The sequence below is a fragment of the Vespula pensylvanica genome, chromosome 1 (assembly GCF_014466175.1).
Source record: "Vespula pensylvanica isolate Volc-1 chromosome 1, ASM1446617v1, whole genome shotgun sequence".
Taxonomy (NCBI): domain Eukaryota; kingdom Metazoa; phylum Arthropoda; class Insecta; order Hymenoptera; family Vespidae; genus Vespula; species Vespula pensylvanica.
In genome coordinates, this window is record NC_057685.1 from 3,929,947 (window position 1) to 3,954,198 (window position 24,252).

At 34.9% G+C, this 24,252-nt stretch overlaps 1 protein-coding gene and 1 long non-coding RNA gene across 3 annotated transcripts in view; one reads left to right on the forward strand and one right to left on the reverse strand.

Moving 5' to 3' along the window:
• The window catches only part of LOC122628080 (low-density lipoprotein receptor-related protein 2), a 44,554-nt gene extending 23,675 nt beyond the window's left edge, over positions 1-20,879 (reverse strand). The window contains exon 1 of the mRNA XM_043809910.1: positions 19,919-20,879. Within this exon, the coding sequence (XP_043665845.1) occupies positions 19,919-20,111 (193 nt within the window). The 5' untranslated portion in view covers positions 20,112-20,879. The remainder of the gene's footprint in view (positions 1-19,918) is intronic.
• On the forward strand, positions 1,127-6,942 carry LOC122628123. 2 transcript variants are annotated; one of them, XR_006326983.1, is made up of 3 exons: positions 1,127-1,280; positions 1,555-1,975; positions 4,558-6,942. It is a non-coding gene; the product is annotated as an uncharacterized LOC122628123 (long non-coding RNA). The 2 variants fall into 2 exon arrangements; XR_006326982.1 differs by lacking the exon at positions 4,558-6,942 and adding an exon at positions 2,475-2,661.
• Positions 20,880-24,252: the final 3,373 nt, after the last annotated feature.

Sequence of the window (24,252 nt, forward strand, 5' to 3'; positions counted from 1 at the left end):
GAGAGAGAGAGAGAGAAAGAGATCTCTATACATCCGAATTATATACTCTGGGATATTATTGACCACAAAAAGAATATTGTCTACAGGATATTCGCAATATAAAAATTTTTCTTTCCTTTATTCTCAAATTTGACGATTCGTCGTTGATGTACCAGATCTGAACTATTAAGAAAAAATTATTAAGAAAAAGAAAAAAAAAAAAAGAAATCAAACCTAGATTCACTACGATCTACTGATATACTCAAGAAAGAGAGAGAGAGAGGAGATAGAGACTATTATAGAAACTTTTCCATTAGAGAGATCCTTGAATCCTTCGTCCTTGGACGAGAAAGCAAGTCTCCGAGGCACCGATCTTGCAAAACTATGTCGTCTCTCTCATTCTCAAAAGGAAAAACTAGGAGAGATCTAATATTAGAAAATATCCTAAAGAGATATCGATGATACCATATGCACGTAAGTAGTAGAACTTTAAGTTAACTTAAAAATAGAAAATATTCAATTCAGAATGTGCCAGGAATACCGTGATCGTTAAGATAGAATAAAAAGAGAATAAAACCGAGTTTTCAAGGGTTCAGAAAACGGAAGTGATCTTCTCCGCTCCGTTCGTTCGCGAGATACGAGGTGAAATAAGGAATAATAAAAAGAAACAAAGAGGAACGATAATACGTAGATACGAGCGGATGAGGAATAGACAAAACATAGGTCATATACATGCATATGTATGTAATCTATGTATATATAAATAGATGTTAAGAAGAAAAAAGAGAGAGAAAGAGAGAGAAATAAATCTTAATAAATCGCGCGATACAAAAAAAAGAAGAAAAAAAAAGGAAACATCTCCCATCCTGGTACGATGAAGAGACTTGCTGAGGAGAACGGCTTCTTCGAGTCAAATACGAAAGGAACAAGAAGAGGAAAGAGGATAGGTGACGGGTACATTAGTGTTGTCTTGTACGTGTGCTTTATATGGATATGTGTGTGTCGTGCATTCACGTGCGTGTTATGCCGTACACAAGTGATTGAATGTATATGTATATGTATATGTATGTGTGTATGAAAGAGAGAGAGAGAGAGAGAGAGAGAGAGAGAGAGAGAGAGAGAGAGAGAGAGAGAGAGAGAGAGAGGAGGAAGGAGAAGAAGAGGTGGCCCACGGTCTTGGAAGTGCAGCGTTCGTGCCAGGCTGTGCGGCCTGGTACCACTCAGCAGAGAGATAGCGACTGTTGGGAGGGAATGTGCATCGAGAGAGGACGGGGTGCAGGAGTGCACCGAATGCGCACTTGGTAAGCATACACCAAACGCGCCTTTTCTTATTAACTACTGTTTCGAGATCAACAACATTGATATTTATCTGATGATAAGACGAATTATTTTCTTGCTTACGAGATTAGTCTGACTTTTAATTATTTTCTTTTCTTTTCTTTTTTTTTTTCATATTTTTCCTTCCCCTCCTCTATCCTTTTTTTTCCCCTTTTCTTACGCCAATTATGAAATCCTTTAATATTACTACTATTATTACTATTATTATCATTATTGTTGATAATTATATTTTTATAGGATCGTGTCGATAGTTGATGTGTAAAAATTCTTTTGATTTATCATTCGAACGTATGAAGTATATGCGGAAGTTCTATATGTACAAATGATTTATTATTTAATTTCGAAATTGAAGTATCAAGGAAATTTATTATTCGAAAAATTTCTGTTGGCCATACGAAACGATTGAGTAATCGTCACGGACACCAAGTGGCGCAATCGAGAAGATTTCGTTGCTCTATGTTAGAGTATCAAAAAGAAAAAGGAATAAACAGAACAGAAAAAAAAGGAAAAAGGAAAAAGGAAAAAGAAGGGGGAAAAAAATAATAACGAATGAGCGAGTTAATTGGTACGTTGGAAGACGGATTCGTGCGATCAAGAAAAAGTGACGTAGGCGCTGGCTCGTACTGGCTGGTACCGCGAGAGCTAGAGAGGCTTAGAAGTATGTAGTCAAGTAGCTAAGAATGAACGTCCATTCTCTCTCTCTCTCTCTCTCTCTCTCTCTCTCTCTCTCTCTCTCTCTCTCTCTCTCTCTCTCTTTCTCTCTCTTTATCTCGTAATATCCCACACATTTTTAACACCTTGCTTATATGTATGTATATATATATATATATATATGTATACACGATAAATAGTTAAGCAATCGCACTATTTCCAAATGAATAAATTTGATTTATCAAGAAATCATTCGTTCTCAACTCGTTTTTCTCCCAAATCTCTTAAATATTCTTTTACGAATTCGAATACGTGTAATCTTCTTTATCATTAAAATGACGAGTTAAACGGTCTCTCATTTACTTGGAGAACATGTATCAGTGACGCGTATGATTATAGCTCATGCGAAAATGTCGTATAATTCCTAATCTTAACGTTACTAAGCAAAATGTATTCCTTATTGTTCCTTCGTCCAACACGATTAACACAGTGCTTGATTTCCGTAGAAAATTACTTGACGACGACGACGACGACGACGACGACGACAACGACGCGATGACTATAAAATTGATTTGCCCTTCTGAAGATCGTATTACCGGTGATTCATTCTGGTCCTAGGAATCAAACGAAGCTTCTCGTTTTTTTCCTTCTTTTCTTTGATTTTTCTTTGTTTGTTTGTTTTTTTTTCTTTTTCCACGATCGCAATAAAAATGATACACACACACACACACACACACACACACACACACACATGTGATAAGAAATGTCAAACTGGACACATTTAAAGTTAGATATTTTTCTTATAATGTTTTTTTTGGTCTCTTATTTTTGCTTCTCGTCGAAAATTACTTTACACACACACGCGCGCGCACACACACACTTATATATTATTTATGTTTTCTATATTTATATTATATACATATATGTAATATATAAATATATAATATGTATGATAATATTCATATATAATAAATACATGGATATGTGTAAATTTAGAAGCAAACATAAGATTGACATATTTGTTAAAAAGACAATCTATTAAAAGGAATTCAGGGACGAGTATATACTTTCTCTATGGAATGCATTAACGATGGCATTGAACGTGGCATTTTTCTTCGACGATGATAAACGCATATATGTAAGTATAGAAAGATATATCCGATCGATGGGTCATTGTTTGACATTTAAGTGAATCGCGAGAAAATTGCCAAGTTCCCACGTATCGTATATATATATATATATGTATGTATGTACATACGTAAATACATATTATGCTACGAGAAATTCTCGCGTTCCATTGGTCAACATTGATAATTACAACGATAATACGTCTGACTTAATGCAGATTGTAAATACATTGAATTTAGTCGATTGAGAAGTTTCAAATAATCCAATTGGTAATCTTGTTCGTTCAAGAATCGTTCTCATTGGTATTCTTTTCAAACAAAGAGATCGAAGTCGACCTGAAATCACATCACTATCGAAGATCGAAACGAGGTGCAAACGTGCGACCTTAATTTCTTCTCGGTCCTCCTCAACTGCTGCAATTGCCCAAGGCATCATCATCTCGAGAGAAACATTAAAAGAACGTTCATTAGGATCGTTAAAAACGTCTTTCCAAAGTCTAACTACTTGTTTGAGGATATTTTATTTTTCAAGAAAAAATAAATCGGTACTATCCAATTTATATAGTAAATATCGTCAACGTACAACTTTTATTATCGTCGATTTTTCGTTAAAAAAAAAAAAAGGGGAAAGAAAAAAAAACGGAGGGAAAAAGAAAAAGAAAACGCCGTTTCGAGCAGCAATAGAGAAGGGAACATCAAAGTTTAAGTGACTTGTGAATTTTTACGAAGTTTAATTAAAGTTTCGTGATGTGAAAAAAAGAAAAAGAAAATCGAGATTTCAAATCTTTGCAAAACAAAAAAGAAATTTTGTTTAATCATCGACTAAATTAGTAGGATATTGTTATTTCTTCATTTCTATTTTTATATGTTATATTTGCATTTCTAATAGAATCTCGAAATTTGTACGGGAAATTTAATTAATTATTCGGTAGCAGTAATAGCAGCAGCAGTAGTAAATTTCGCATTGGTTTTAAATAAAATTACACTATTTAATTTTGATTTTTTATTCTTCGCTTTTTTTCTTGATTCTTCTATAGATCCATTTAAAGAATTACAAATACAAAATTTGTTTTTAATTTTGTAAATTACTCACTAACACTATCAAATATTTAATCGTCGATTGATAAATACAAAATCTTTTTTGTTCGATTCTCAACCATCGTCAAAAAAGAAAAAAAAAAAAAAGAAAGAAACGAAAAAAAAACAACATACTCGTCATTATTAGTTTAAGAGGAACATCAAATTTGTTCGCACATTTTCAAATAAGTTTGCATTTCAATTGATCAACCGATTGATTGATCGATTCATTTATTTATAAGTTTGGAGAAACAGTTAAGACGTAAGATGTAAAGTGATTTTCTCGAGGTCAGCAGAACACTCGACGATTCTCTTTCTCCTGCTTAGATTAGATTTCGTAGAAACGTAGAGAACCAGTTTGTTGAATGGCATTTCCTATTTAAAGGAGAAAAATAAAATGGAAGAAGGAATAAAGAGAGATGAAGCAGAAACTGGGAAAGAAGTAAGTTAAAGGAAGACGGAGTTTTAATCACGGAAGTAAATGAAAAGTACCAAGTGTCAGGGATTGGAGCTCGGCATGGAGAATGAGTAGGAGGTGAAAGAGGGAGGAGGACAGCGTTGTGGTGTTGTTTCTGGCCACCAGAAAGAGAGTCACGTTGGGAACGTGAAATTCGCTCGTTCCATAGAAAGTGCACCTAGCGATTGGCCTTAAATGGTGCACGACTGGTATACCAATGCGTTTGTGAGTACTACATCGACTTGAACGAAAGACAGAGATAGAGATAGAAAGAGAGATACTCTATCCTAATGCGAATTAGTAAGGTAATTCGCATTTTATTTTCTTATGGAAAGTTTACAACGTAGCTTCAGGTTTCTGCGACCTAATGATTTCTACCAATCAACAACTTCATATTCCCTTGCGGATCTTCATTGGAAATATTGAAGAAGAAAAAAGAAAAATAAAAAGAAAAGGAAGACGTAATTACTCATTGTTTCTTTTTTATTTTATCTTATTTTATTGTATTTTTTTTTTCGAAAACGATCAACGACGTATAAACGTCCCTTGTAAGAGTTCCCTTCGTTAGATCATTAATCGAGCATTCGTCTACTCGTGACCTTGTACGTAGAGTAGGAGTAACAGCGCAACAGAATCAGTAGCGACGAGTATATACACATTGAACGGTTGAATGGCACAAGCAAACGATATATATGAGTATATGTATGTGTGTATGTATGTGTGTATGTATGTATGCCGCATAGCGTTCGTGACTGTCACGACTGATCCGATTATCTTCGTACGATCGACGGGCCAAAGCGATCTCTGGATTTCCAAGATGACCCCGTTATATCGAATCATTGCACTCTTATTGCATTTTCGTGTCGAGGTTCAATAGATTGCGAGCATTCTTCTGGAAAGATAGCAAAGATTCCGAGAATTTCGCGCGTTTTTCTCTAGTAGCCTAGATTGTTTTTTATTCGTCTTTATGCGACTTTAATTGATCTAAAAAAAAAGAAAAGAAAAGAAAAGAAAAGAAAAGAAAAAGTATATCAATGATACGATATTAATAGTCTATAACTCCAAGTAACATTGACAAATATATACTGTATTTGTGTATCCATCATGTTTCATTATTTCGCAAGTAGATTATTAATCGTCAGTTTATATCCGGCATTTAATGTTTTCTAAGTATACGTCGTATTCTTATTGTTAGTATAATTATATCAGTATAAGTTGTATAATTAATATAGTTGTATAGTTACGTACTGATATAAGTTATACTTACAAGGCATTGTGATATAAAATTGTAATATAAAAGTATGTATCACAGCACAATACATACTTTTTTGTTAATACAAATACAAGCCTTGTTGTATATTGACGAATTGTGTTCCTCGACCAATCGATAAACTTCCGAATCCCATTGTATCATATTTATGGTGCTTTTATTTAGTTAATTTATTACGAGATTGAAAAATTATACAGGGTGGTCCGTAATCTATGATACAAGCCAAACCAAGCCAGAGATATACATCAAATAAGATCAACATCAAAAATAACAAAATTCATTTGGAAATATAATTTTTGAAAAAAAAGTATTGAAAAATTAAACGACTATGATGCACCTAATGACTGGTATTGTAGTTTTCAATAGACACCGTTCTATAACTACTTTGTACGACGTTTCTCTGTATATAAGATATAGACGCATCGAAGGGTTATCACATTTATATCGTTTCGTTTAGCGTTAAGATAATGAGAATATATTAATATCCGTATCGGATGATACCATTTTTTGAAGAATTTCATCACTATGGAAAATAATTTATAATATTCGCATTACATACGTGTATCTTCGAAATTATGTAACTATATATTTGAATCGTTTATTAAACCCCCGCATTATATTATCTGCTTCGTGAGAAAATAAAAGAAAAGTCCGATGATCATGTTAAAAATGAAAAGATTCTAATAAACATAAGTTATATCTAACAATTCTCTTCTTTTTCCTTTATTTCCATCTGGTATATTTACCTACTATGTAATGAGAAACAAAAGTATATATAATTATCTTCCTTTTGTACGTGTTAGAAAAATACCGCTCGTCATGCAACGTACGTATAATACAATGGGAATCAAAAGTTCTTCGTTTGTGGAAAAACACAATCTATCCGTACAATCGAAGCTTGTATTTGTATAAGAAAAAAAAAATGTATTATATCGTTTCATAGTTATTTAAATTACCGATTAAGATTTCACATGAAAAAGAAAAAAAGAAAAGAAAAATGAATTTTTGAAGATATTATGAATGATAAATCTTTTATTAAATGACAATCCTTATTAAAAGAGGAAACTTTTGTCGTAAAACTTTTTTTCTATCCCTATACACTTTTCCTACTTATAACATAAAATCGATAAAAAGCCGAATCTAAGGATGTTCAATTTTATCCCTAGTTGGTGCAAAAATTTGGGCATCGAAGAAAAAAAACCATAAAAGAAACATTGCGTTATACGTTATTTCTGAAACGGATACAGCGATTTATTTTTGAACTAAGAGAACGTAATAGGCTTGTATGATGGATCTAAAAAATGACAACGAGATTCTCGCAAGAGGATAGAAAGTATTGGCGATAAAAAAGAACGTTAACGGCGTTTCGCTTGGTTCGATCCCACGTAACGCGACGTGCAACGAGCCGAGCGTTCGTGAATTAGCACGCCTAGTACTAATTGCTATAAACGTTTCGCCAACGGCTCTCTGCCAGTCTACTTGGAGTATCGCGAGTTTTAAGTATTTCTCGCGTGTGAACCTGCCTTTAGCAGCCAATGAACACGGAGTCTCAACCTGAGATACGATGGGGACGGGGACGACCTCATTACTCTTTGTTCTTTTTTCATTCGATCGTAACGAAAATTGTAATGCGCCATTTTCATCAATTTCTTTTCCATTTGCCTTTTTCAGTATCTTAAATCACAATGATCGATGATTTCAATCAACGATCTTTTTAACATGCAAACTTAATTCTTTATGTGACGTTAATAGGTCAAAAAAATTGACGACATCGAAACACAGTAATTTCTTGGCTGGATTCTATTATTATTATTATTATTATTGTTGTTATTGTTATTATTATTATGTTGTTGTTGTTGTTGTTATTATTATTATAATTATTAGTACGACTATTATGCTTTTCTATTTCTTATGGAAGTTATAAAAGGAATAAGAATTTAATTGAATCGTCAAAGGTTTTACTCTGCAGTAATAAATTAACGGTGAATTTATTATTATTCGATATCCGTGCTGGGAATATCTCAAATTTAAACATTAATTAAAACGGAGATATACTCAGATTTCCAATAGAAATTATATCCGTTCATTCTCAAATAAAATGTATTATTTGTGATTAGTATAATGTAATTATACTAGTAAAACTCGTAATACTCATTACATATTTTCTTTTTATATGATAAATATAAGTTTTACATTATATTACATTATACTATATTATATTACAAGTTTTATATCATATAAAACTTATTTAAACAGAAACAAAATATTTGGAATACATATAAAATATATATACATATATATATATATATATATTTTTTCATATACATCTTATAAGTCGATTCTTCATTTCGAACGTTCGCGAACATTTAGTTCGATTCGATCGAACGCACCTTAAGAAGGAAATGTCGACGATGAAAGAAAGAGGGGGAGGAAAAGAAGGAGAAGGAGTCCTCTCAGGCCGATTAACCGCAAAACTGGGGCACGGAAAAACGAGCTTTGATGAAGCGTAGCGAGCGCGTGCATGCCTCACGATTACCTGATTGGCAGCGTCAATAAAGAGCGGGATATCGTTTCTAAACGAAACGAACGTCGTAACGTAGTATAGTATAGTTTAGTAGAGGACAGCATAGCATAGCTAGCTCGTTCTAAAGCGCGTCCCGTAATAGGTGGAATCAGAGAACAAGCTTGTACAATAAGTCCTCATTGGTCGAAAGACTCCTATGGTTATGTAGGGCAGACAACTATGGCAACACCAATCCTAGTGAACAACAATGATACTACTTGTGTCTTTATCTTTATTCTCGTTCTTATTGTTAATGTTTGTTATTTGCTATTTTCAACTACGACAACACCAATCCTGCTACGCAACGATTGTATTACTTATTTTTTATGCTAGTTTTTGTTACTAGCGTTATTTGCTATTTATAATTATAATAAAAACAATGTTACTACTTCTTGTTTTTATCATTATGCTCACTCATGTTGTTATTCTTTGTCGATTATTATTTTCAACTATATTAATATCGATGCGGCTAAACGACAACTGCACTACTATATTTTTACTAGTTTTTCTATGCTGCTAAACAACAATGTCACTAGTACTTGTTTCTACTGTTACCTTTGTTCTTGTCGTTATTTGCTATTACCGTTTCAAGTTATCTACTTCTTTTACATCCTAAATTTGTAGAAGTAGAAGAAGAAGATAAAGAAGAAGAAGAGGAAGAAGAAGAAGATAAAGAAGAAGAAGAGGAAGAAGAAGAAGAAGGAGAAGAGGAAGAAATAGTAGAAGAAGAAGAAGAGGAAGACACGAATAGATGACTACTACTATATCGTATTACCGAGGACAATAGCCACGACACGACTAACAAATCTCACAAGAGAACACCAGAGAAGACATATCGGTGACTTCGTTAGAACATCTCTCCGGTCTGGAATAATTGACAAGTAGTAATCGAATTGGCATTAGCAAGTGGTACGGAAATAAAGCAGAGGTCGGTGACTCTCTCTCTCGAGGCTAGTGTCGCTTGCTCTCCGAACTGGTACACGAAATTCGTCCGACTGATACAGACAGAGACAAAGAAAAAGAGACAGAGAGAAAGAGAGAGAAAGAGAGACAGACAGACAGACAGACAGACAGACAGAGAAAGAGAAAGAGAAAGAGCTAATATTCAAAACCAGTGTACGCGCGCTACTCTCTCTCTCTCTATATATCTAACGTTGAATCGATTGAAAGAATTAATCGCTCGAAGGCAATGCCCCCTGATAACGGAAGAATTCTATTTTATCCTCTTGTCTTATATTTTATATGTTTTTAATCTCATTAGATATCTATTAATCTCTTTGATTGTTATATTTACATATTCCTTATATGTATAAAAAGAAAAAAAGAAAACTGCATACTCTATTCTTTCCAAATCATCGAAATCTTTCTAAGAAATTATTCTTCAACGAAAATGAAAAAAGAGAAAACAAATCGATCTATAATCTGCGTGTATTATCTGGAAGTAATATCGTCGCGTAAAAACAAATTAAATCTTTATCACGAAAGGTAACTTTTATTTCGTATGAAAAAAATGATGTAAATTTTTATTTAATAATAACTTTTGCATACATACAAAAAATACTAGCATTGATCACTAGACTGGCATTGAATTCTCTGATAATCAAGTCGAACGCATGGTAACGAGAAGCACCCGTAGAAGCACGCGATATACGATAGTCCACACACCTCCTTTCAGGGCACCTCGAACGTCGGCCAATAGAGAGACAGGTGCATTTACATGTAATCCATGAACCGCTAAAATGCGGACGCGTGGCTTTCAAGAACGCGTGCTCCCTCGTTTACAGTTAGAATCGTAGCCGAGAACTAGCCATGTAGCTTGACTCGAGTTAACTTTTCTAGACAAACTTGTGCATTGTGTGTGTGTGTTTGTACGTGTGTATATTAAAATTAAACAACGAGTAACTAGACTTGTTTGCAAAAATAAAGATTCTCCTTTCCTCTTTTTTTTTTAGCTAACAAAACGATACAAAATCAATTATTTAATATCAATTCATTAATACGAATATTAAAGTAATATTAATATGTTATAATATTATATATATAATGCATGTATATATATATATTCATATAATTATAATATTAATCTTGTTTTAGTATTATTCACTAAACGCATGAAAAAATATATCGATAATTAATCATCTATCAAATTATAGATCGTGTATCCTCGTAATAACAAAAATATTTAATTTTTGTCTCGGGTCCTTAGACTTCGATTGTCACGTCAAAAAATAAATACAAGAGAAATTTCAACTTTTATTCGAGTAGTCGTTCAAATACCGATATCCATAAACAAATTCGTTACTCTAGTCTACTAAAATTCTTCCATCAGATTTTTCGAATATCAAACAGGAAACTAGGAGGACTTAGGAGAGAAGGTCCGTGATTCACGTTGAACAATAGCATAGAAAGAGGAGGAACGTTAGTTTGAAAAAGTACCTACGACGTGTGGAATGACTTTCACACGTCGTTTCTAGACAACGTGAAAAAAAAAAAAAAAGAAAAAGAAAAAAAAGTTACGAAAACTTTGGCGTCCGACTAGCTAGTAGTCTCTCTGCGACACTTTAATAGCGATTTTAATTAAGAACTTTTATGGCTGACGTTAGGAGCTCACGTTACTCTACTCCTTTCATACGATGTTTCTCACACAAGCACATAAATGCATACATACGCGGGCGCGGGTGTACACACACACAAAAACATACGTACAAACTGACAAGAGAGGAATGGCTTCCCCTTTCGCACAGTAGTTTGCGTCGAACGAATGAGAAAAGAAAGTTTTTTTTTTTTTTTTTTTTTTTTTTTTTTTTTTTTTTTTTTTTTTTTTTTTTTTTTTTTTTTCCCCCCCGAACAAAATACGAAATCGTTTAACGGTATCAAGTCACTAATACCAACAAAGAAACTCTGAACGCGAAAAGGAAGATATTTCAAGATAGAAAGAAGGAGGTGTAATCTACGTTTCCAAAAGAAACGTAAATCTAATAGAGAACTTTGATAGAGAACCGAACGAAGAAATAAAATAAAATAAAATAAAATAAAATAAAATAAAATGAAACAGCTACGTTTTCAAAAGTTTTTCCTTTGTCGAATCATTGATGGCGACAAAGCTATAATTATCTCTATGGGAGAAAAGAGTGAGAGAAGAAGAAAAAACGGAACAAAAAAGAAAAAAAAAAAGTTGTACTCTAAGATACTCGAAATTTGTGAGAATTCAAAGAAATGCTCATGAAACATGATCACAAACGACAAGTTTCACCTTTGATCGGTCGCGTCACGGGAAATCGTGCGACTTCATAGTGGATACTAGAGCTCTCGGTATTTCTCGCGAGAAAGCGCTCGAACTCGATGCTCCTTAAAAATATTTTCTTCTACGTTTGATAATGGTAAAACGTTATTTTCTAGCATTGCAAATAATTAACACAAATTTTTTTTTTATATACTTATAACGTAAAAAACGAGAGAATTTATTTTAATCAATACGAACGATAAATATCAATCAACGATAAATAAATCAATCGTCCCATACATATAATATTATTTCATTTGAACTTTGGATTCATTTTTCAAAAAAAAAATTGATTAATTGATTAATCAATTAATCCAATTAAATTTATAATCATAATAATTCAGATGGACGAAGAAATCTAACGACGGAAACAGAAATATAAAAATTTTAGATCTAGAATAACTTTACTTTGTAAGACAGTTTCTAAATTTTTAGTTTTACGATCTGAAAAACAAAAAAAGTAAAAATCAGTTTAAAAAGTAGTGGATTTTATAAATCGTCTAGCGACTTTCGACTCATCTGGGAATCTTTTGACCCATGTATAAAAAAAAATTTAAATAAATAAATAAAATTCAATTAAAAATCATAATAATTCAGGCAAATGAAAGCTTAGCAGTTATACAAGTATTAAAAATAAATAAATAAATAAATAAATAAATTACACTTCAGATCAAGATAATTCAGAAAGAGAGTTAGATGTACATAATATTTACAAAAGAGACTACGGACACGACTACGGCGTCCGAAAGAGAGCTTCGAAATATGACGTAAATCAATTTGCATTCATTTTCACACTCAACACGACGGCTTCCCTGGTTACCTTTTGATCGATGCTCGCTGAAAAACAGAGCGTAGCTTGCGTTTCATTTGACAAAACGATAAAGTTCTACTCTAAAATTTGAAAAAACCAAAATAAATAAAGAAAGAAAAAGATAGCTGTGTGTTCCTAGTTTCTCATGGAAAACTCAGAATTCTCTAAATTCAGCAAATGATTTATAAATAATATCTTGTAGTAATATAATACATAATTTCAATACTGTAATTTTGCTGTTTCTCTTGTATTTATCAACAATAATTTTAAAATACGATGAACAGAGATAGAAAGAGAGAGGAAGAGAGAGAGAGAGAGAGAAATAACACACAGATTCCTTTTATCGTCCTGAAATGATTTTCCATATGGTTCAACGATCGCTCGATTACTTATTACAACACGTTCGCCGGTAGACGTAATCCCGTGCGTTACAACTCTGAGAATAGAACTCGTTCGACACGCTAGGATAGAGTCGACTCATCGAGTGGAACTGTACGTATGTAAGCTGATTCTAAATCCTAGATTTCCTGGCTAGACGATTTAAAGGGAATGAGAGAAAAAAAGAAAGAAAAAAAGATATAGGGATAGAAATAGAGAAAGAAAGAGAGAGAGAGAGAGAGAGAGAGAGAGAGAGAGAGAGAGAGAGAGAGAGATATTACAAGTTCCTATAAAAACAAAGGGGGAAAAAAGAAAAAAGAAATACAGCAGAAATAAGGCCAAAAGTATTCCTAGATGATTTTAAAAATCAATTACCTTTTTTCGAGACTTTCTAGGCTTACTTTTTTGTTATCTGTTTTTTTGTTCACATTTTAAAATTACAAGTCTACTTTTAATTTAGTCTCTATACGTCTCCCCCCCCCCCTCTGTGCATCTGTGTGTGTATATAATATTAATATATTGAATATTAATATATATTTATACATAGTATACACACACACGCACACATTATACATATGTACATACATATACATATACTTATATATATTTATATATTTATATATATATATTTATATATACATACATATATATATATGGTGTGTAGGTATTATAGAGGGAGGTACTGATCGGACAGGCCCAATGGAGAGCCAGCCAGGGTCCCGCTATCTGGTCGGCCGCTAGGCCGAGGTGAATGAACCTCGCTCCGCCTACTGACTCTTTACCTGCCGAGTAAAATCGACTCTCGACGAACATCGCCACCGACTAAGAGACAACTCTTCTCTTCTCCAAGAGGAGAGAGAAAGAGAGAAAGAGAGAGAGAGAGAGAGGGAGAGAGAGAATTATTTTTCCCCTTCTTTTCATCTTTCGCATCTCACACGCTCTACTCTTTTCGTTCGTGAATTTAATCAGGATCATCGTCCTACCTCTCTCCTATAGTAACCACTATAATCTGATTAAATGATTATTCCCTTTCTTTATTATTTTCTTCTCTTTCCTTGTCTCAACTTCTTTTTCTTCTTTTCTTTTCTTTTCGTTTTTTGGTCTTACTTTTTTTCATAAACGCCAAAGATATATATATATATATATATATATATATATATATATATACATATTTACAAAGCTATTTTAATTTATCGATAAGGAAGAAATATAATGGATATCTTTCTTTGATCAACTGAATATGTATGTATGTATATATTTCATTTATTCTTCTCTCCGATTTCTCGTTTGTATTGTTAACGTTTTCAACGTTTCTAACAAAGAATCGACAATCGACGAACACTTCCCCCTTTTTCTTTTTCTTTTCTCTTCTTTTTTTTTTCTTTTTTTCTTTTTTTATAAACTCGGTCATCGTGAAGTTGGTTACGATGACGTTCGCCTTTGAGAAAGAGAGAAATTTCAATTGTCTTGGGCGAGAAGGTGGAATCAGGGGATTGTAATACAGATATGGCGGCTTTGTGAAATCTTTAAAAGTAAGTTTAAGAGACCCGTAGTAGGCACGACGAAGAAGGTACGGTTTAAAATACACAGAATACAACGAGAAAGAATAGGAAAAAGATCGAGAAGGATAAGATATTATAAAGCTGTATAAGGTGTTAAACTTCTTAACTACGGTTTACTTGATTTAATGGGGACGGACAAAAGATAGTATGTTGTAACGATACGTATGTATGTATATATGTAGAAAGTTATATATGAAAGGAGGAAAAAGAAAAAAAAAAAATCCATGTGAAAATAATTACGATAAAATATGAGAAACTTTTCGACGGAATATCCGATAATGAATACAGAAGATGTTGGTATATTCCATCGAACATACATACTATCGTACCCATAAAATTCCTCTTCCATCTTTAAGCCGATAGGAAACGACGTACGATGAATATAAAGTCAAATAGCGGCACCAAAGGAAACTCGTAAAGTCCCATGGATCGAATGACAGCCAATGGTAATCGAATGTCTCGTTGAAGTTACAAAGTAGACACGGATCTATTATATAAAACTATATATCGTTCTGTTCATTTTATTTCTTACGGTACAATACGAAGTATGTAACATACGTATAGATATATAAAAAAATTTGCATTCATATCTTGTTAATGAATATTTCTTTTTTTCTTCCCTTTTTTTATTCAAAGATGGGATTTACACAGTCAGCGACTTTCATAGCTTTCGAAAGATTCTCGATCGTTAACAAAGCAAGTCCAATTTATGCTAGCAAAGAGAAATAAGAATCGCGTGCTTGCGAAAACTTTCTCGCGAAGGAATCAGAGCTTGCAAAAGTTCGTCCGAGCGGTGAACGAATCGTTCCTCTTCGTTGTACACATATATACATACATACATATTTACTTACATACATACGAAGGTTGTTTCATTGACCCACTGATTCGTCCCACTTCCTTTTTACCGTCTCAATACTCTCAAAGCAAAGTGTCTATCATTTACCATGGATCTTCACCGATATGGATCTTTCCTTTTTCTCCCTCGAGTAAGATTTATTATAAATACGACCCATTAATGTAACAATTGATGCAGTATTATTGAAAAACGAATTTATATATATATGTGTGTGTGTGTATATATATATATTACTGCTTGCTTTGTGCATACACATATGCAATTCTCTACTTCACAATTATTATGATTTATGTAAACTTGTCGAGCATGTAAGATTAACGTTTTACCAAGCAGAAACCGGGTAAAGCTAGATAGGTAGGTAGGTAGGTAGGTAGGTAGGTAGGTAGGTAGGTAGGTATGTAGGTAGTTAGGTAGTTAGGTAGATATGTAGATAGTTGTTAGATAGAACTTCGTTTTGAATCGGTTAATCCTCCTTGTCAGGATATTGGAAACAGAACATTTCTGGGGTTTCGAGTTCGCCTAGCTTTCGTGGCAATCACGAATAAGATGGATAACACGATTACTCACAGAACGAGAAGAGGATTAAACTCTCGTACTTTCATCGAATAGATGTATATATTAAACTAACGATGCTGAGGAAAGAAAAGGCTATAAAGTCGACGAGTTACACGTAAATTTATGTATCAAAAGAGAAAGAGAGAGAGAGAGAGAGAGAGAGAGAGAGAGAGAGAGAGAGAGAGAGAGAGAGAAAGTATTCGATGTGTATATATATATATATATTAATATTTTACATAAATTAATATAAAACTCGTAATTCGATCGAAAGAAGATATGGCGGCTGGTGATTGGACAATTTAAAGAACGTAGCACGTTCGGAGTCACAGCCGAACGAGAACGAGCACGAGCACGAGCACGAGAACGAGAACGAGAACTTTTATCCTGAGCGTGCGTGACTCTATGTACGTATGTACATATGTATATGCAAAAGCAGCAAAGGAGAAGAAAAAGAAGGAAAAGAAAAAGAAAGATCGTTCCTGTAGAACTGTTTCGTTACGATTAGCACGCACTAAACAATTTCCATGTATTCGCATACGATCTGGACGAATTAATTCACTAGTGAAATCTAATAATATCGTCGTAAAAATATTTTTTTTACATGAAAGAGAAGGTAAAAATACATACTCGGTATTGACAATACTTAAGAGATAAAAAGATAAATATTCGAGCTAAAAAAAATGAATTTACGGTTTCACGGAAACGAAAAAAACGAGACGTAGCAGAACAAAAGCGTTAACTTAATTTGTCACTTTGCCGGTAGACGAACAATAAAACTCTACATCCGCTTGATTCGACTATACGATAAATTTCTTCTTCTTCTTCCTCTTCATCATCATCTTCATTATCGTTCTTTATTTTGTCTTTTTATTATCGCGTACGTTATTATCGCGTTTGTGACACACACATACACATACACACACAATTACATGCGTGCACGCACACACGCACGCAATAATGAAAAACATACACTCTTCCGTATACTATATCTCCTGCATACATACCAGCTATACATGACACAAGAGACTAAACGTGTCACTAATTGTAAGTAGAATGTTTATTTCTACTTTCTCATATAGGTACATACGTATGTTAGATACGGATCTCTGCGAGTTATTTTTTCCTACGAAATTAAACACACACGTTAACGCGCACAAACCAAATAATTTCATTATCAAACGAAACTATCGATTCGTATAAAAACACAAGATTCCTGTATGTAGATAAATAATATTTAAGATTAATAATATTTCTTACAAATTCGAATGTCTTTCGACATTCGTACATTCAAAAGATGAAAGTTTGACTTCATCGATGAATAACACACGACGAATAAGGAGTAAGAGGGAGAGAAGTAGGAGACGAGCAACGGAACCAAGGTCAACACTGTTACACCTTCCTTTTTATCGGCTCGACGAAGCAGGTCCAAAGGACTGCCTCCTCCTACTCTTTCTCCTTTTCCTATCCCCTCTATCCCTTTCATCCATCCATCCAACTAACCAACCCCTCTCCCCTACTATACTACCAGTTCGAGCTAGCACAGCACACTGCACGAGGCACCATCATCGTCATATCCATCTCGGTATAATGGCTCGCGCGTATACTTTTTTCAGATCTCTTACAATATCCCAATGGAAAGGAAGGAAACCGGTTTGAGTTTAGAGGAGGCACCCGTGTAAACACATCAAATGCACCGAATTTTCTTCCACCTTACGCACAGATTAACGTGTTAACCTTATTATTTTTTTCTTCAATGTTTGATTGTTCGTTCCAAAAAAAAAAAAAAAAAAAAAAAGAGAAGAAAAGAAAACAAAAAACATCTTTTTTAACGACACTTGTAATAATACCAAAAAACTGCTACATATTTATGAGTATATTTATACACATATACAATTTCTTATATATTTGTACAGGGTACCTTCTTAGATTCTTAAGTCTACAATCTTATTCTTTTTCGAGATTTTTACGCCAAGCTTCTTTTTTTATTCAGATTATAAAAGCACAAGCCTAAGAATTTTCAAGTCAATCTATCAAGAACTTTTGATGCATCCTGTACAAATATATAACATTTGTCCCATAAATATACGCGTAATACTAAAATTTTCTTTCTACGAAACGCTTGCGAATATTGTCATTTTTCATTTTTGTACGTTTTCAATAACCTTTTCAACTTTTTCATTGAATAGATTGAATATATTAAATCGATTTCATTGATTTAAGTTTCTGAATTAATTAAGCTGTTGGAACTTTGTCATTCGTTTTTTTTTTGCGCGTATAATTCTTTGTGTTTTGTTTCTTCTTTTTTGTTTATTTCTTTTGATGGAAAATTTTGTGAAAATTTCTCAGGCCATTTGCAATATGAACTTAACGTTTGATACGCGTCTAAAAGGCGACGATGGAAAGAATTCTCGTGAAAACCGGTTTCACATAGTCGTGTCGTCGTCGCCGTCGTCGCTGTCGTCATCGTCGTCGTGTCGTCGTCGTCGTCGTCGTCGTCGTCGTCGTCGTCGTCGTCGTTGTCGATCGTCATCGTCGTCGTCGTTGTCGATCGTCATCGTCGTCGTTGAAGAAACTCAACAGCATCCGTGTAGTCCGATTACGATCTTTCTTACCTAGCCGAAAAGAGAAGTCTCTTTCCGTCTTATAATCTCTCTCTTTCTCTTTCTTTCTCTCTCTCTCTCTCTCTCTCTCTCTCTCTCTCTCTTTTCGCCCTCTCTTTGTCTCCCTCTCTCTTTCGAGGTGACACTATGACCAGAGAGGAGGCCACGTGCCACGCGTATTATCTTGTTGAACATGCATCGCAACTCGCAATTGAAAGCTACATTCTTTTTAAGATATTACTGGTTTCATTTTTTATTTATTTTTTTATTCTTTTTATCTTGTTTTCTTACTTTTTCCATTTTTAATTTCTTTTATCTTCTTTTATTTTTTTAATACTTCTTTCTCTATCTCTTATTTTCATTCTTTCAACGTAATTAGTTCATATAACATCGATCGTAGAAAATATGAAAATAAGAGAGAGAGAAAGAAAGAGAAAAGAAAAAACCGACCGTAATTTAATGAGAATTTATATATTCATACTCATATTCTCCTTTTGCTTCTTCTAAGCGATAAACTTATTCATACAAATAAAACGAAGCAATTGTATCTTTTATTCGTTTTCAATGCATTCAAGGTCTCTTATCGAGAAGAATTATTACTCAGTCTAACGATAGCAAGAATAAGCTGAAAATAGCAAATGCTATTCGCGATCGACTAGTATGCATTATCGATGAACTTGAGTCTCGCGCGTAAGATGAGCGTGGAGAGAAAAAAAAGGGAAAAAAGAAAATAAAAGAAAAGAAAAGAAAAAAACAACGGAGATAAAACGACAGAATGTTTACCAGTCGAATGAAAACAGAGATCGGGACATGTGCGTGACGGCGCGGTGGGGTATGGATGGAAAAATATTTTTCACTCGATTACACTTCGAACAAAGACCGAAGAGGGAGAGGGGAGAGGGGGGGAGAGAGAGAGAGAAGAGAAGAAAGAGAATCGTTTCTTCTTACAACGTTATACGACGACTTTGGGACGATTTTGTATATCCCGAAAAGATTTGAAAAAAAGTACTAGGTTAAGAAGAGAAAGGTTAGAAAAGGCGGTCTTCCTTTCCACGAAAAGGATAACCTAACACAAAAAAATAATATCGCATGGGGATAGATTTACTATTGAGAGTCGAACTTTAGAAATCTTTCATCTTCTGGTCAACAAAACCTAGTACAAGTTAAATCGCTTTATCTCATTCCATTTCGAGCCGCAAATAGCCGCGAAATGTTCGTTTAAAAGAGACGAAAAAAAAAATAGAAAAAAGAACATAAGGAAAAAGAAGAAAAAAAAAGACAATCGCGCGTAACGGTCGATCGAACTCTTTCTCTCTCTCTCTTTCTATATACCACAAGCGCGGGAAATTTAAAATAGGAAGAGACCGTAAGTAGGTGTCGTTGACCGGTGAAACATTGCTAGATGACTTACCGACTCTGAGGGCGTCGATCTTAATGCCGAAGAAAAAGAGCAGTAGGACGAAAGCGTGAAAAACGACGAGAGGACTGGTCCGATTCAGCCGTAAAGTTCTTTGGGGGCGATAGTCCGTAGCACATCCGGAAGCACGTTCACCACCAGAAAAGACGGTGCGCGGCCGCCGTGGCTCCGGCGCAGCCACCGCCATCGCACGCCTCCGTGTCGTTCTCCCTCACCGCACTCCGAGCACACAGAGCCGAGCCACTTTTCCTTTCCCCGCTCGATAGAGGAAGGACCGAGCGAGCGAGCGAGCGAGCGAGCGAACGAGCGAGTGAGCGAGAGAGGAAGAGGAAGAGAGAAACGGAGGGTGATCCTCGAAAATTCCACGCGATTCGAAAGGGAACAAAAGCTTATCCTTTCGTGCTTTTTTTTCTTTTTCTTTTTCCTCTCTTTTATTCCGTTCGCTACGAGCTTCTCGTCGTAAAAATTACGAACGTACTAATTACTAACACTACTTACTAATACGTACGATATTACTTTTCTTCTAACAATTATTTATTACTATTATCCCACCGGCCCGGGTATACCTGGACTGCGTCGTTGACCGCTCTCATGCGTTGAGAACGAAAGAACAACAAGGACGGGAGGGGGGAGGAGGAAGAGGGGGGAAAAAAGCGTGAAAAAAAAGAAGACGCGAAGAACGAGACGGCACGAGAAAATCGTCCGAGCCTTCAATTCATGGCTCGTACGAACGACGTTCACCCGGTCGCGGACAGTAAGCGACTGACTGCTCGCTCTCGCCGGCAAACTAACATGGTGACACGGCGCAGCGGCAGGTTGGCCCGAACGAAGTAAGCCCCGTCGACCAATCATGACGCTCCAAAGCGAGAGCTACTCCGCACCCTCGATGATCGGTCGACGATCGACGCGCCGATCGGATATCTTCGCCGATCCTTGTATGTATACATACATCGTACACACATATATACATACATCATACGTAAACGTATACGTACCATTCTTGTCGTCGTCGTCGTCGTCGTCGTCGTCGTCGTCGTCGTTATATGCCGTCGGCTTTCCATCGTATACATTACGATCGGTTGTAAAACATTTTTTCTAATTTCCATTGCTTCTCTTCCTTCCGTTTATCGCCACATCTTCTCGAATCAATCCTCTTCTTCTCTCTTCCACTCGTTCGATCCTCATTCTTACCTTCCTCCATTTCGTACATCTAGAAATACGTGAAAAGGAACGAGATGAGAAATCGAAGGATGGAATCTGCTAATTATTGTACACACATATACATATATATCACATGCGTTCTAAGGCTTTATCTTTCTTCCGTGTTACATAAATATTCTCTTCACCTTTCTTCCGTCCTCTTCGCTAATCGACCTGTGACTTACAGATTGAGTAAAACGAGAGCTTCGCACACACACACTTTTTTTTTCTTTTTCTTCTTTTTTGAAACCTTACGAATGTAGAATTTGGAAGACGCATTGAAAAAGTATGTACGTCAAATAAAATAGGTTAACTTGAGGTAGGCTTTTCCTTCTGTTTACAAACGTTACCACTGCTATCTCTTGCTCTTATTTGCCGATGTTTCGAAACGAATTCTGAAATACACAATATTTTTTCTTTTTTTTTTTTTGTATACGTTTTTCCTTTTTCTTCTTTATTTTTACTCATTTTAAGAGAAATAATTTACGGCAGGGATTAAAAACAAAAAAAAAAAAAAAAAGAAACTTAATCAACGATTCTTTTACTTTCTATCTATCCGACGTTTCTATATTAATTCCAATATTTAGTTGAATTAAATGCCTAGAACGAAGATTACATTTAACGGATATTAAAACGCACATCGATGGTTGGCTTTATTAATAATGCAATTCTGTATGCGATCTCTAATCGATCGACTAACTTAAGTATGTATTATAATAGCTTTCAAAGAGAAGATAAGACTTGACAATCGACGAACTCACTAACACGTAAACTTTTCATAAATTCATATCACGTTCTTATCCACTTGCCAACCTCAATAAAGACACGCATATCGTTAACATGTTGATGACGTTCCATCATTTTGGTACCATGCACTACAAAAATTCAGGACTTTTATCATAAATCGCACGATTCTAATATTTACACGAGAAGATAATGTATTTGCGATATCGTTGTCATATTAACGAGGGAAGAGATGAAGATGAAGAAGACGAAAAAAAAAGAAGAAGAAGAAGACTAATCAAACCTGACTTATCATAATCAGTAAAAAGAGTATATTTCACACGTGATTGATCCATCAAGTTTCAGACCGTTGAAAGATTTTTTGTACATAACATAACAATGAAAATATTTGATATCTCCGAGAGCTTTTGTGTTTCACTACAGACATACGCGCACGCACGCACATACATACACACCACCACTACACTTCTAATGACGGGAAGGATAAATTGAAAAAGTGACGAGGGCGGGGAGAAAAAGAAGGAAGAAGACTTCGGAGAGTTACGTCGGACGGAATTTTCCAAATCTATGTACATATGTATTTGCAAAGAAAAACGTATTCACGGGATTTAACGTACCTCGGAAATGACACGCTTTGATGTATACATGTTACGCTTTAATAAAAGTGAATTCAATGAAAATGTTTTTCCGTCGATCAGAGCATCTCTCTTTTTTTCTCCTACTTTTTTCTTTTTCTTTTTTCTCTTCTGCTACTCGAAAAAATTCGTTCTAGTTTTATCATGCTCCGTATCAAAGAAACGAATTCGTTTCGTTTGCTGGCAAACCGTGAATTTTGGATTACGTCTGGGTTTGAGTTGCAATCTTTTTTTTTTTTTTTTTTTTAATTTTCTTTCTTTCACATATCTTGCATTCGAGTTGCGTTTTGGGTTTGCAAGTTTTGCGTATCATGCGTCTGGGTTGCAAGTCTTGCGTATCTTACGTCTGAGTTGTAACTTTTGTGTATCTTCCTTATCTGAGACAAGTACATGACAACCTAAATTGAGTTTTAGTAGCGTATTTTACGTCCGAGTTGCGTCTGGATTTTAAGTTTTGTATTTATCTGAGCAAAACGCACCAGGACTTCTAAACAGCAAGATAGAAATACAGGAAAAGGAAGATCAGAAAATGTGTGTAACACGAACTAGAAAAAATTTATAAGAGAGAGAGAGAGAGAGAGAGAGAGAGAGAGAGAGAGAGAGAGAGAGAGAGAGAAAGGAGAAAGGTTTCTTAGAAAATTAGTTCTGTCAACGTAACACCGTAACATCTTTCGAATCGTTTCGTGGCTTCTACACCGTGTGACAGATGACGAGCTAAACGCTACCAAGGGAAGACTTATATCAGACAATATATATGTACGTATGACGGAGGGAATGAAAGGACGAAAAAGAGAGAGAAATCCGGATGCCACGGTGGCTTCGCTTGCATTTCTAGTCGGCGCCTTCACGGTACCGCGACATCGCTAGAGACAATAGGAAAGGTCGTGGAGTCTCTGGCATTTTGCTGCGTCTAATAGACGTGTTCAAGCGCGCGCACATACACACATACATAAATGAGAGAAACGAAAGAATAAATTCTGAAGAGATAAAAGAAAAGTTATGAAAAAGAACAAAAGTCAAATGATGACAAAATGATGACAAAACGATGACAAACTGCTCGAAATTGATCTTGAACTGTTCTATGTATCCATCTATTATTTTTAGCATTAACCAAACAGAATATATGCTTCAATATCCATATATTTCTCTTTAATTATTAAATATAATATCATTGTATATTTATCAGATATAGTATTATTAGACAATTATTTTCGTTATTATTATTATTATTACTATTATTATTATTATTATTATTATTATTATTATTATTATTATTAATAAATATAATGAACTAATGAATCGATCACACGCTTGATATAATAACTAATTTATAAAAGAGAGAGGGAAAGAGAGAGAGAGAGGAAGAGAGAGAGAGAGAAAGAGGATACATAGATTCTTGCAAAGCATATCGAGTAGAAGAAGAACAAAAAAAAGAAAAAGTGCGACGTATGCGCGCGAGTGCGCACCTGTGTACTAGTCGCGTGGCATGCGTGTGTGCGCGCCACGAAAGGAAAAAAATAGAGGGCGAGCGTGTGCGCGGCGGCGAAGGTGCGCGCGCGGATCGTTGGAGGGAGAACGAGAAAGAGATGGTACTTTGTTATTTTACTCGTGTGCGCGCAGAGCCGGCAAGTTGTGCGCTCGTGTTCGTTACTTCGTACCTCGTGTTGAATTGGGTGTGGGATGTGTATGTGTGAGTTTGTATGTATGTGTGTGTGCGTGTGCGTGTATGCGCGGCCGCCTGGCACGGCC